We start from the raw sequence: 14,859 nt of genomic DNA on the forward strand, positions 1-14,859 counted from the left end.
ATCTTAATTGACAAAGAAAAAGCATTTGACAAAGTTCAGTAACCTTTCCTAATGAAAACTTAATTTATGTGTAGAAGGAAAGTTCCTCAACATAATAAAGGCAGTTTATAAAGACCTCACAGCTAACAACATAACCAATAGGGAAAAACTGAAAACTTTTTCCACTAAGATCCAGTACAAGGCAGGGATGCCCACATTCACCACTTCTATTCACTTCTATTCAACATGGTACTGGAAGTGCTTGCTGGCAAGAGCAATCAGACATGAAAAAGAAATAGCATCCAAGTTGAAAAGGAAAAAGTAAAATTATCTCTATTTGCAGATGGCATGATTCTATAGGTAGAAAACCCCAAAGATTTGACAAAAAACTGTAACTAATGAAGTCAGTAAAGTTGCAGGATACAAAATCAACATACAAAAAAATCAGTAGCATGTCTATACACAAATAGGGACCTAGCTGAAAAAGAAATCAAGAAACCAGTCACATTTATGACAGCATCACAAACTTAAAATATCTGGCTGGGTGCGGCGGCTCACACCTGTAATCCCAGCACTTTGGGAGGCTGAGGTGGGTGGATCACCTGAGGTCAGGAGTTCAAGACCAGCCTGGCCAACATGGTGAAACCCCATCTCTGCTAAAAATACAAAAAATTAGCCAGGTGTGGTGGCGGGCACCTGTAATCCCAGCTACTCGGGAGGCTGAGGCAGGAGAATTGCTTGAACCCAGGAAGCGGAGGTTGCAGTGAGTCGAGATTGTACCATTGCACACCAGCCTGGGTGACAGAGCGAGACTGTCTAAAAAAAAAAAAAAGAAAAAGAAAACAAACTTAAAATCTTAAAATATCTGGGAACAAATTTAGTCAAGGACATGAAGGATTGATACACTGAAAGCTATAAAACAATGATGAAAGAAATCAAAGAAGACAGAAATAAATACATATATTCATGGATGGGAAAATTTAATATTGTTCAAATGTCTGTATTACCTAAAGAAATACGCAGATTTAATACAGTCCCTATCAAAATTCCCAAGGACGTTCTTCACAGAAATAGAAAAAAAAAAAAAAAAAGCCTGGGTAGTATAGCAAGAAACTCTCTCTACATTAAAAAAAAAAAAAAAATTAAAAATTAGCCGGGTGTGGTCGTGCATGCCTGTGGTCCCATCTACCAGGGAAGCTGAGGCAGGAGGATTGCTTGAGCCTAAGAGTTCAAGGTTGCAGTGAGCTATGATCATGCCACTGCACTCCAGCCTGGGAAACAGAGCAAGGTCTTGTCTCTAAATAAAATAATAAAGAAAAAAAGTCCTGAAATTCATATAGAACCACAAAATACTTAGAATAGCCAAAGCAATACTGAGAGAAAATGTTTGAGGCCTCACACTTCCTGATTTAAAATTATATTACAAAGCTATAGTAATCAAAACACTATAGTACTGGCAGAAAAATGGAAACATAGACCAATGGAATAAAATTGAAAGCCCAGAAATAAGTCCAAACACATACGGTCAATTAATTCTCAACAAGGGCACCAAGAGGACAAAATGGGGATAGGATAATGTCTTCAATAAATGGTGCTGGGAAAACTAGATTGCCACTGCAAAAGAATGAAATTTGACCCTTACCTTACACCATACATAAAACTCAACTCAAAATGGATAAAAGACCTAAATGTAAGACCTGAAACCATAAAACTTCTAGGGGAAAACTTCTCCGCCTGGGCTCAGTCCTTGACATAGTCCTTGGCAATGATTTTTTGGATATCATACCAAAAGCCCAGGCTAAAAAAGCAAAAATAAATAAATGGGATGATACCAAACTAAAAAACCTTTGCAGAGCAAAGGAAACAATCAACAAAATGAAAAGGCAACTTACATACTAGAAAACAATATTTGCAAACCACATATCTAATAAGGAGTTAATATCCAAAGTGTATAAAGAACTCTTACAGCTCAATAACAGAAAAACAAATAACCCTATTAATAAATGGGCAAAAGATCTAAACAGACATTTCTCTAAAGAAGACGTAAAAATGCCCAACAGTGGCCGGGCATAGTGGCTTATGCCTATAATCCCAGCACTTTGGGAGACCAAGGCAGGAGGATCATGTAAGCCCAGGAGTTTGAGACCAGCCTGGGCAATATGGCAAGACCTTGTCTCAACTTTAAATATTTTTTTAAAAAATGGCCAGCAGGTATATAAAAAGGTGCTCAACATCACTAATCATCAGAGAAATGCAAATTAAAACCAGGTCGAGATACCACCTCACACCCATAAAGGTGGCTCTTGTTGAAAAAACAAGTGATAAATAACAAATGTTGGCAGGGGTATGGAGAAAAGGAAACCCTAGTACACTGTTGGTGAGAATGTAGATTGGTACAGCTATTATGGAAAACAGAATGGAGGTTCCTAAAGAAATTTAAAATAGAGCTACCATGTGACCAGCAGTCCGTCTTCTGGGTGTATATCCAAAGGAGATGAATCACCACCTCGCAATGATGTCTGCAATCCCATGTTCATTGCAACATTACTTACAATAAGCACTGTGGAAACAATCTAAATATCCATTGATGAACAAATGGATAAAGTAAATGTGGTAGATGTATACAATGGAATATTATTTGGCCTTAGAAAAGAAAGTGATCCTAGCATTTGCAGCAATACAGATGGACCTGGAGGTTATTATACTAAGTGAAATAAGCCAGAAACAAAGAGAAAAACATTGTCTGATCTCACTTATATGTGAAATATATATCGTTTTTAATTATATATATATAAATATATATTCACATATATCTGTGTGTGTATATATATGTATGTGTGTGTGTATATGTGTGTGTGTGTGTGTGTATATATATAATTTTTTTTTGAGGCAAAGTCTCGCTCTGTCACCCAGGCTGGAGTGCAGTGGCACAATCTCGGTTTACTGCAACCTTTGCCTGCCAAGCTCAAGTGATCCTCCCACCTCAGCCTCCTGTCCTGAGTAGTTGAGACTAGGGCGCCACCATGCTCAGTTAACTTTTTAGTTTTTTGTGGAGATAGGGTCTCACTATATTGCCCAGGCTGGTCTCAAACTCCTGGGCTCAAGTGATCCTCCTACCTCAGCCTCTTAAAGTGCTAGGATTATAGGCATGAGCCACAATGCCTGGCCCTGGAATATATATAAATATAAAAGCACTCATATACACTGAGATAGAGAATGAAACAGTGGTTACTACAGGCAAAGGCTAGGGAGAGAGGAAATGAGGAAATATAGGTCAAAGCATGTAAAATAGGAAATATATAGGATTAAAAGTTGAGAGATCTGATGTACAACATGAGGACTAATGTTAATAAAATTGCATTGTATTGGGGATTTTTGTGAAATAAGTAGATTTTAGCTGCACTTGTCACCAATAAAAAGGAATTATGTGAGATGATATTGTTAATCAGTTTCACTATAGTAACCATTTTACTGTCTATATGTATCCCATAACATCATGCTATAACTCTCAGATATACACAATAAAATTTATATTTTAAAAAACCAAAAACATCAAGTGAACAAAGTGCCACCACATTGAAGAAAAATGGCACCTGCAGTTAAAATCCTAACAATATGCATTGTCATTTTACAAAATAAAATTAATAGCTTCACGTTTACTTCATTTTAAAATAAGATCATCTGCACTCTGAGGCAGCATTCGTCTGCCCTTGCAACGTGTAACTGTCAGGGTGGGACGCTACAGAGGACTACCTGCATTATATTCCCTCAAAAATGGTTTTCCACTGAGGAAAGTTATTTTCAATTGGGAAGTCCGTTCTGCCCATTCAAAAAGTCTTACAGCCACTGATCCATGGCCACAGACTACATTGGAATAACCTCAGAAATAATAATAATATTAGCAGATATATAATAATAATAATAATATAAACAGATAGTAAACAATTGAATTCTTAACAGCAATCCTTAAAGGTAAGTGATATTATTTCTGTCATTTCTCTCAGGGGTCTACAAATTATGGCGTGGACCTAATCTGACCAGCCTCCTGATTTTATAAATAAAGCTTTATTGGAACAGTATTTATGTGTTATCTATGGTCGCTTCCATACTACAATGGCAGCATTAGGTAGTAGTCGTGACACAGACTGCATTGCCTGCAAAATCTAATTATTCTGAGAGGACAAGTTAATTTTTTCAAAGTTTCATAAAACTGAGACTCAAATCTCTACCTACTAAGTCTGTGTTCGTAATCACAAATGCCACAGCACCTCTCCTTTCAGAGCCAACACCACATCTCACCAATAGAACTTGAAAAGGTGATGGGATTTGTACAGGTCACATTTGAAATTATAAGGAGAAGGCCTTGAGCATACTATGAGACCATTCAAGATTGGTTGCCCAGAGAATATGCCAAACTTTTGATGAACTAAATTATTGCCTGTTTTTAATAAAGTATCTTTTTGTTGTTGTTGTTTTTGAGACAGGATCTCACTCTGTCGGCAGGCTGAAGTGCTCTGGCACAAACACAGCTCACTGCAGCCTCAACCTCAAGGGACCCTCTCACCTCAGCCTCCAGAGAAGCTGGGACCACAGGCACACATCAGTACACCCAAATAATTTTTGCATTTTGTGTAGAGATGAGGTCTTGCCATGTTGCCCAGGCTGGTCTCAAACTCCTGGGCTCAAGTGATCCTCCCACCTCAGCCTCCCAAAGTGTTGGGATTACAGGCATGAGCTACAGCACCTAGCCTAAAGTGTCTTAAGGCATTTAAATAATGAGTAAGGGGTAAGTTCTTCTTTGAGCCCCTCATACACTCTTGTGGAAAACTACCAGGATGAGTAAAGGGGGTAAGTAAATATAGCTTACTGGTTCTTTCCCAAACTCAGTCCTCTCTTCCTACCACTTTCCTCTACTTGACCACTTGGACGTCTGCCTCTGTCAAGAAACCCTTACCTCTTTCTATTTCACCTGGCAATTCAAGAGGAGGTGAGATTGGCTCTCACCTTGCTCGCCAGTGCCAAGTGGAGACCCTCAACCCAACTCTCTCCTCACAGTCCAACTGTAGCACCTTCCCTGCATTGCAGTGGTCTCCGCTCTCCACCACAGCTCAATTCCCTTTTCATAGATGACAACTGCTTCCCCTTTCCAGTCTTTGCAATTCAACATCAGCGTTCCCTCCCCTCCTCACTGTTCTCCGAACATTTTGACGCTGGAGACCTTCCCCCATCCACACATATCACGCTCCAGCCTGGCCAACCTGGAATGCTTATCCTTCCACGGCCTGCACATCTGAGCTTTCTAGTGTGGAGCCATGGCTTCTGGAGGGAAGCCTCCTTATCTTCTTGAGGAGTTGCCTCATTTCCAAAACTCACTTCTTCTAAGCTTCCGTGAATCTGTAGATGTGACCGGTTTGCTCTCTGCCCTAACCTGGGCCCCTTACCACCTGTTCATCCAGCAGCTCCTCCTCCCTGACTGTACTTGATTGCCTGCCCTCTCTGAATTCCAGGATTAGTGAAATGCTCAACGCGTGAAACGCTCTTGCCCTGTAACCTGCAGGATGTCCACCCGACGGGCGATTTATGTCCTCTTCCCTATGGTCAGACAGCAGAGCATCGCTGGAGCACATCAGATGTGCTGCCTTGGCCCCCGACTGACCTAGCCTGGCTTCCTTTGGCTTCCACCCATTGCCTTAACAGGCCTTGTATTATCTATTTCCTGGGCTTCTCACAGTGGATCTTCAAGCCTTATCTCCCACTTCGCAGAGATTAAGCTTTTCAGTGTGAATGTCACAGCTTCTCTTCTCTCCTGCGTGAAACCTCCCTGTCCTGGGTCCACCTTATCTTTCCTCTACCTCCAGAGGGAGGAGTTGACTTATTTACAGTGCTCACCTCTCCATTGTTAGGGATTCTGGTCTTTCTCATCTCCTTGTTCTCTATATCTTCCATCTCTCCTCTTCACAGATTCTCTTTCCTTTTCTTTTTTGAATATTTATGTAAATAGAGACAGGGTCTTGCTATGTTGCCCAGGCTGGTCTCGAACTCCTGGTTTCAAGTGATCCTCCTGCCTTGGCCTCCCACACTGGGATTACAGGAATGAGCTACTACTGCACCTGGCACCCTTTTCTTTTCTTAAGAACATAGGAATCGGACAGGCTGTAATCTCAGCACTTTGGGAGGCCGAGGTGGGTGGATCCCTTAAGCCCAGGAGTTTGAGATGAGCCTGAAAAATATAGTGAAAAGTGAGACCTTGTCTCTACACAAAAAAGAATATAGGTCTCTCCTTGAAAGAAGCTTCATTCTAATGACCTTCTCAGTGCCCTGTTATTTCTCTCCTTCTGAGCCACCAAACAGCTATACCAATTACTCTCCCCTCGCTGTTTCCCCCGTCCTCTACTATTCCCGCAATTCCTTAGCCTCTCTTGGTCATCTTCTGAAGCTACTCTCTTAGCTACTACTGAGAGTTTCTAATCTAGTGTCCCTTTCTCAGCTCCCGTTGTTAATTCATTTAAAAATACTGTTTTAGGCAGGGTGCAGTGGCTCACACCTGTAATCCCAGCACTTTGGGAGGCTGAGGTGGGTGGATCATCTGAGGTCAGGAATTCGAGACCAGCCTGACCAATCTGGTGAAACTCTGTCTCTACTAAAAATACAAAAATTAGCCGGGCCTGGTGGCGTGCACCTGTAGTCCCAGCTGCTCCTGACTTCAAGTGATCTGCCCACCTCGGCCTCCCAAAGTGCGGGATTACAGGCATGAGCCACTGCACCTGGCTTAGCTCTACTCTCTTTTATATTGAACACCTTGATCTTTTCAGCTTTCAGATGCATATACGTATATGTGTATTAGTTATACGTTGTGTCCACATATATGTATATGTCTGTACTTGTGTTTGGATATTGTCTACGTGGTACCAAGTTAACATAACAATAAACGAATAATCAAAAATTAATTAAATAAGCTCAAATATTTTTCAAGTTCATGTGACGAGTAAATCTTTTGGTAAATATGAGTAATTTAATATTGTTGGTTTAATAAAAACAAATGTCTTCTGACTTATCAGCAAAATATGCATGTATTTAATGTTAAGGTGATTGCTTTATGATACGTAGATAACATATGATAATATTAATAGCAAAATGGTTAACAGAAAATTTAAGTTGAGATGATGGCTACAGGCTGAGACAGGAGAATTGCTTGAACCTGGGAGGCGGAGGTTGCAGGGAGCAGAGATCGCGCCACTGCACTCCAGCCTGGGCAACAGAGTGAGATGCCGTCTCGAAAATAAATAAAAACTAATAAATAAACAAATACAAATACTGTTTATTTATTAGTTACTCTGTGCCAGGCACTGAGCTAAACCCTGGAGACACTTGTGTAACTAGAACACAGCCCTGCCCACAAGCAAGTTCAGTCAGTAAACGTTCCCCATTTTTCCTAATATCCAAGGTTCTTCGCTAGCCAGCTTTACTTCCTACCTCTTTACTCTTTTTCTTCCACCTTTGAAGGATTCTTCTCCTGTTTTCACCTCTGAAAGTCCTGCAGCTGTTCCTTTACTGACCAGCAGAGTAGGTCCTAAAGGGCTGCTGGTGAATCCAAGGCCATCCAAGGAATGCTGCCCTGGAGAGAGCTCGGTGACTCTTCCTCCTTTCACGCACCCTTGGGAAATGCGGCACATTTCCAGAGGACTTTCTCCAGGTGGTGTTTCAGTGTCTGCCTTGTGCCTGGAGGCACTGCGCTCCACGCTTGGGAGTGCTATGGAAGCAGACAAACCAAGTCCTGTTCTCATGGGGCTTCCTTGGTTGGGGGTAGTAGGGGAGGGGGTAAAAGGAATAGGAAGGTGATCGAGTTTGAAACCTCTTCCTTGGAGATTCTGATATGCTCCTCTGAGTAGAGTTTATTCTCAGCACCATCCTGTTGGGTTTTTTTTTTTTTTTTGAGATGGAGTCTCACTCTGTCGCCCAGGCTGGAGTACAGTGGTGCGGTCTTGGCTCACTGAAATCTCTGCCACCCGGGTTCAAGCGATTCTCCTGCCTCAGCTTCCCCAGTAGCTGGGACTACAGGCGTCTGCCACTGCGCCTGGCTAATTTTTGTAGTTTTAGTAGAGATGGGGTTTCACTATCTTGGCCAGGCTGGTCTCGAACTCCTTACTTCATGATCCACCCGCCTCAGCCTCCCAAAGTGCTGGGATTACAGGCGTGACAGCCACTGTGCCCGGCCTTTTTTTTTGAGACAGAGTCTCACTCTGTGGCCCAGGCTGAAATGTGGTGGTTCTATTTCAGCTCTCTGCAACCTCTGCCTCCCAGGTTCAAGCGATTCTCTTCCCTCAGCCTCCTGAGTAGCTGGGATTACAGGCACGTGCCACCACTCCCAGCTAATTTTTGTATTTTTAGTAGAGACAGGGTTTCGCCATGTTGGCCAGGCTGGTCTCGAACTCCTGACCTCAGGTGATCCGCCCACCTCGGCCTCCCAAAGTACTAGGATTATAGGCATGAGCCACCATGCCCGGCCACCATCCTGTTCTTTTGATTAATACTTATGAGACTCATGACTTGACGATCAATCCGACCTCCCACTTTGCAGAGATTAAGCTTATCAGCGTGAACTTCTCTTGGCTTATCTGTCGAGGTTTTGTATAAACAACCTTCCCCTACCTGTGCAGCCTGGCCTCATCCCTATTCTTGCTTACTTCAGGCTATTCTTCGAACCTGAGCTCCTCCTGTGCTTTCCGGGTCTGTGTTTTCACCCATGTTGTTCTCCCCTTGCCCCGTCATCATGCCAGCCCCCTAACCAAGTCATGCCCAGCCTCCAGGGCCACTTCACACTGCAGCCATCTCTCCTTCTGATTCTTCTAGCACAAAGTGTGCTGCTGGGATCTTGGGAGTCCTCAAAACCCCTTCAGTGGTCTGTGAGGTCAGAACTATTTTCATAATAATACTAGGACATTATTTACCTTTTTCATTCATTCATTCTTTCTTTTTTTTTTTTTTTTGAGACAGGATCTCACTCTGTCACCCAGGCTGGAGTGCAGTGGCGCAATCTTGGCGCACTACAACCTCTACCACCCAGGCTCAAGCAATCCTCCCACCTCACCCTCCTAAGTAGCTGGGACCACAGGTACGTGCCACCATGCCTGGCTAATTTTTGTAGTAGAGACGGGGTTTCACCATGTTGCCCAGGCTGGTCTCAACCTCCTGGGCTCAAGCAATCCTCCCGCCTTAGCCTCCCAAAGGGTTGGGATTATAGGGAAGAGCCACCACGCCTGGCCCCTTTTGTATTCATTCTTTCGCAAGTAAGCAGTGGAATTTTCCAGAGGCTATGTGAACTGTGATGTTGTTACTCTGATGACTAGTGGAACATACGCTTGTCTATTTTTGTGTTTTCTAGACTTTTCTAAGGTAGTAGGTTTAGGGTATGAATATTTTGAATTTTCAGAGGCTAACCTAGTTTGTTTTCAGTACTTCTACTGTGCTCTTGCTAGTTATCTTTGTTATACCTGCTATCTTTTTTTTTTTTTGAGACTGAGTCTCACTGTGTTGCCCAGGCTGGAGTGCAGTGGCACGATCTCAGCTCACTGCAACCTCCACCTCCCGATTTCCAATGATTCTCCTGCCTCAGGCTCCCAAGTAGCTGGAATTACAGGCACGCACCACCACGCCCAGCTAATTTTTGTATTTTTAGTAGAGATGGGGTTTCACCATGTTGGCCAAGCTGGTCTTGAACTTCTGACCTCGTGATCTGCCCGCCTCAGCCTCTCAAAGTGCTGGGATTACAGGCGTAAGCCACCGCGCCCAGCCTATACCTGCTATCTTTTATGCAACCTCATTCTCATCCAGTAAATTGGTATCCTGAGATTTATCTGTGTGGAAATACAAGACGTAGATATACTTTGTTGTCTTACTTTGCAATAATATTTAAAAGTACTTTTGTTTTATTTTGTTTTTTAGAGGGAGTCCCACTCTGTCACCCAGGCTGGAGTGCAGTGGTGCGATCTCAACTCACTGCAACCTCCGCTTCCCGGGTTCAAGCAATTCTCCTGTCTCAGCCTCCCAAGTAGCTGGGACTACAGGTGCATGCCACCACACCCAGCTACTTTTTGTATTTTTAGTAGAGATGGGGTTTCACCATATTGGTCAGGCTGGTCTCGAACTCCTGACCTCAGGTGATCCACCCGCCTTGGCCTCCCAAAGTGCTGGGATTACAGGCGGTGAACCACCTTGCCCAGCCAAAAGTACTTTTAAAAATAGCTTTTAAACCCTAAAATGTGAATTCTAGAATTTAATATTTTATTGAAAACTTAAACATTTATATTTATTCTATTTAAGGATGGATCGTTTGCTTTAAAGGGGGATATGGGAAATCTTGCTTTCTTAGCCCACAGCTGCACTATCTAAGACTAAAGATGCTAAAAAAAGATGAAACTGACATATTAAGGAGTTTTCAAACTCACATAAGGGAAAAACTAGTAAAAAGAAGTATAAATATGACTCAGAAGGTATTTTTCCTTGGCTTTATAGTGTTAAAATTTTACCTTTTTTGGTACCCTTCAAGTTGTGGCATCACTTTGAGAGGAATCATTCAGAGTTTAAAGAAAAAAGGAGTTGAATATTTTAAATGTAGTTATGATGTTTCTTAAAAGCCCAAAATGTATCAGTACAGCTTTTTAAACCAAAATGAAGTGGGTAAGTTACTGAACTGCCCTGAGAAAGGCGGACAAGCCCACTCAGCTGGCATTGCCAAGTGCTTGCTGGATGGAAACTCAGCAAAAGAAAATCACAACAGTGCCACTTTTTTTTTTTTTTTTTTTTTTTGAGATGGAGTCTCGCTCTATCCTCCAGGCTGGAGTGCAGTGGCGCGATCTCGGCTCACTGCAACCTTTGCCTCCTGGGTTCAAGCGATTCTCCTGCCTCAGCCTCCCAAGTAGCTGGGATTACAGGTGCCCACCACCACGCCCACCAAATTTTTCTATTTTTGGTAGAGACACGGTTTTGCCAAACAGTGCCACTTTCTAATGACACAGTAACTTGTCAAATTAAAGCTCTAGCAGCAAACATGAAGGCTGAGTTAATCTATTCTCTGCAGTATTGTACTGATGTCTTATAAATGGCCAAGTCAGTAGATTAGGTTGCGCTTGATGTTTTGCTTGTGTTCATCCGGTATCAACACTGTCTAATCAAAGTCCTTTTTTTTTTTTTGAAACAGGCCAAACAATAGTACTATTCTTACTCTTTTTTTTTATTATTATTATTTTTTTGAGACGGAGTCTCACTCTGTCGCCCGGGCTGGAGTGCAGTGGTGCGATCTCGGCTCACTGCAAGCTCCGCCTCTCGGGTTCACGCCATTCTCCTGCCTCAGCCTCCCGAGTAGCTGGGACTACAGGCGCCCGCCACCACGCCTGGCTAATTTTTTGTATTTTTAGTAGAGACGGGGTTTCACCGTGTTAGCCAGGATGGTCTCGATCTCCTGACCTCGTGATCCACCCGCCTTGGCCTCCCAAAGTGCTGGGATTACAGGCGTGAATCACCACACCCGGCCACTCATTTTTTTAAAAAGTAGTTACTTTTTCTCCCTCCGTCACCCAGGCTGAAGTGCTGTGGCACCATCACAGCTCACTGCAACCTCCGCCTCCCGGGTTCAAGTGCTTCTCATGACTCAGCCTCCCAGGTAGCTGGGATCATAGGCACCCGCCACTATGCCCTGCTAATTTTTGTATTTTTAGTGGAGACAGGGTTTCACCATGTTGTCCAGGCTGGTCTCAAACTTCTGGCCTCAAGTGATTGGCCTGCCTCGGCCTCCCAGGCTGCTGGGATTATAGGCGTGAGCCACCACACCATCTTTAATACTGTGTGACAAAAGGGGAAGGAAGCAAGAGCACATCTGCTGTACATCAGAGTGTCATGGTTGTCATGAGGAAAAGCAGTTGTGTGATGAATCACGAGCTCAACTACCCCTTTTTTCATGAAACACCATGTTTATACTTGGCAGACACATTATTGGAAATGAGGCTACTCCTTCAAGGAAAACAAGTGCAGTTTTCCTTGCCAATGATAATATTCAAACTTTCAAAAGGAAAATAATATTTTGGATAACTTACACCAACTTCCATGAGCTTGTCCACTTTCCAATGCTTAAAGTATTTTTAAGTACTTTAAAATACTTTGAAAGTTTTATTACTACCCATCTCATCAGACCGCCTAGTAGTATTAACACATGTGATTCTAAAAATTGAGATATAATTCACATATCATAAAATTTACCCTTTAAGAGTATATGTGGCCGGGCGCGGTGGCTCACGCCTGTAATCCCAGCACTTTGGGAGGCCGAGGCGGGTGGATCACGAGATCAGGAGATCGAGACCATCCTGGCTAACACGGTGAAACCCCGTCTCTACTAAAAATACAAAAAATTAGCCAGGCGTGGTGGCGGGTGCCTGTAGTCCCAGCTACTCGGGAGGCTGAGGCAGGAGAATGAACCCAGGAGGCGGAGCTTGCAGTGAGCCAAGATGGCGCCACTACACTTCAGCCTGGGCAACAGAGCGAGACTCCATCTCAAAAAAAAAAAAAAAAAAAAAAAGAGTATATATGTCAGTGTTTTTTGTATTATATTCACAGAGTTGTGAAATTGTCACTGTTATCTAGTTCCAGAACATTTTCAGCACCTCAAAAAGAGACCCCGTACTTATGAGCTGTCACTTTCTATTCCCATCTGTCCCCAGCTCTGGCAATCACTAATATAATTTCTATTTCTGTGGATTTGCCTACTCCAGACATTCCATATAAATGGAATAACTGATTTTTTACACAAATAATAACTGTGATTTTCAAAATATTGTATAAAATATGAAAAAATTTTAGAAGATCTACAAAACTCAGTGGAGCAATATTTTCCAAGTGATCAAAACATCATTTTACAAAATCAGAAATGAGCAAAAGATTCATTCAAAGTGTAAGCTAGATCAATGGATTTTAATGTAATATTGTATGGGAAGTTTATTCATATGGTTTCAGATTCTACACTACAATGAACCTTTAAGAAATACCACTTCTTGAGTCTGATGTGGTATCAAAAATACATTTAGCAAATATGAGAATCAACCTACTTTCTATTAAGCCAAACATTAATGAAATTTGCAAAAATGTAAAACAATACTACTTTTTTTTTTTTTTTTGAGACAGAGTCTTGCTCTGTCACCAGGCTGAAGTGCAGTGGCGTGATCTCGGCTCACTGCAACTTCTGCCTCCCAGGTTCAAGCGATTCCCCTGCCTCAGCCTCCTGAGTAGCTGGGATTACAGGCGCCCGCCACCACGCCTGGCTAATTTTTTGTATTTTTAGTAGAAACGGGCTTTCACCATGTTGGCCAGAATGGCCTCGATCACTTGACCTCATGATCTGCCCGCTTCAGCCTCTCAAAGTGCTGGATTACAGGCATGAGCCACCGCGCCCGGCCAAACAATACTACTATTCTTACTCATTTTTTTAAAAAAGTAGTTACTTTTCATAAAAATGTTACTTATATTAACATGGTAGTTTCAATATTATTATTTTAAAATGAAGAAATATGTAAATGTTTTTTAATTTCTCAGTTTTGATTTTTCTGTTTTTTTGAGACAGAGTCTCACTGTGTCACCCAGGCTGGAGTGCAGTGGTATGATCACAGCTCACTGCAGCCTCAATCTCTCAGCTAAAGTGATCCTCCTACCTCAACCTCCCGAGTAACTAGGACTATAGGTGTGCCCCCACCATGCCTAGCTAATTTTTGTACCTTTTTGTAGAGACATGGTCTCACTCTGTTGCCCTGCCTGATCTCAAATTCCTGGGCTCAAGTGATCCTCCTGCTTCAGCCTCCCAGAGGGCTGGAATTACAGGTGTCATCCACTGAGCCCAGCCCTCAGTTTCAATTTCTAATATGGTGAATATTGGTAGATACAGCCAGCAAAAGCCAAATATCTTTGGCTCCTCATTGGTTTTTAAGAGTATAGAGGAAGGAATAGTAACTGTCAATCACATCCCAACAATTTATGAATACACATTTTACAGTTTTTAAAAACGTAAGTTTTTTTTCTTTTCTTTTCTTTTTTAAAGCCTATGGGAAACATGGGCTTTCTAATGGAACTATTTTCCTTTTTCTTCTTCTTCTTCTTTTTTTTTTTTTTTTGAGATGGAGTTTTGCTCTTGTTGCCCAGGCTGGAGTGCAATGGCACGATCTCGACTCACTGCAACCTCCTTCTCGCAGGTTCAAGATATTCTCCTGCCTCAGCCTCCCGAGTAGCTGGGATTATAGGCATGTGCCACCATGCCTGGCTAATTTTGTATTTTTAGTAGAAATGGAGTTTCTCCATCTTGGTTAGGCTGGTCTCGAACTCCCGACCTCAGGCCTGCCTCAGCCTTTCAAAGTGCTGGGATTATAGGTATGAGCCACCACGCCTGGCCATGGAACCATTTTTCAATGTAGAATAGGACATATTTACTAACATCCAGATATATTTTGTTTCTCTGAAATAAGAAGCCAAAAGCATGTAAGATTAAACTGATATTTAGTACTGAATGTCATAGCATTATATCTTATTCGGAAATGACCTACATATTTAATGAATATTTATCATGTAATTTGCCTTAGCAAAACTCTAAGGATATTTTACAAAAATTAGCCAGGCATGGTGCTGCGCACCTGTAGTCCCAGCTACTCGGGAGGCTGAGGCAGGAGAATTGCTTGAACCCAGGAGGCTGAGGTTGCAGTGAGCCAAGATCATGCCACTGCACTCCAGCCTGGGTGACAGAGTGAGACTGTCTCAAAAAAAAAAACAACAAAAAAAGAGTAGCGCTTTAGACTGAGAGGAGCCTGTCCACTCACAATTCTTGGGGCTCCGTGAGGAAAAACAGAGGTA

The 14,859-nt window shown here is 42.4% G+C and overlaps 1 protein-coding gene across 1 annotated transcript in view; it reads left to right on the plus strand.

Annotated features, from left to right (window-relative positions):
- Positions 1-9,090, plus strand: part of FBXO36 (F-box protein 36) — a 104,245-nt gene extending 95,155 nt beyond the window's left edge. Inside the window, exon 4 of the mRNA XM_054548803.2 lies at positions 8,974-9,090. Coding sequence (XP_054404778.1) covers positions 8,974-9,075 — 102 coding nt within the window. The 3' untranslated portion in view covers positions 9,076-9,090. The remainder of the gene's footprint in view (positions 1-8,973) is intronic.
- Positions 9,091-14,859: the final 5,769 nt, after the last annotated feature.

The sequence above is a fragment of the Pongo abelii genome, chromosome 11, assembly GCF_028885655.2.
Source record: "Pongo abelii isolate AG06213 chromosome 11, NHGRI_mPonAbe1-v2.0_pri, whole genome shotgun sequence".
In the NCBI taxonomy this organism is placed as follows: Eukaryota; Metazoa; Chordata; class Mammalia; order Primates; family Hominidae; genus Pongo; species Pongo abelii.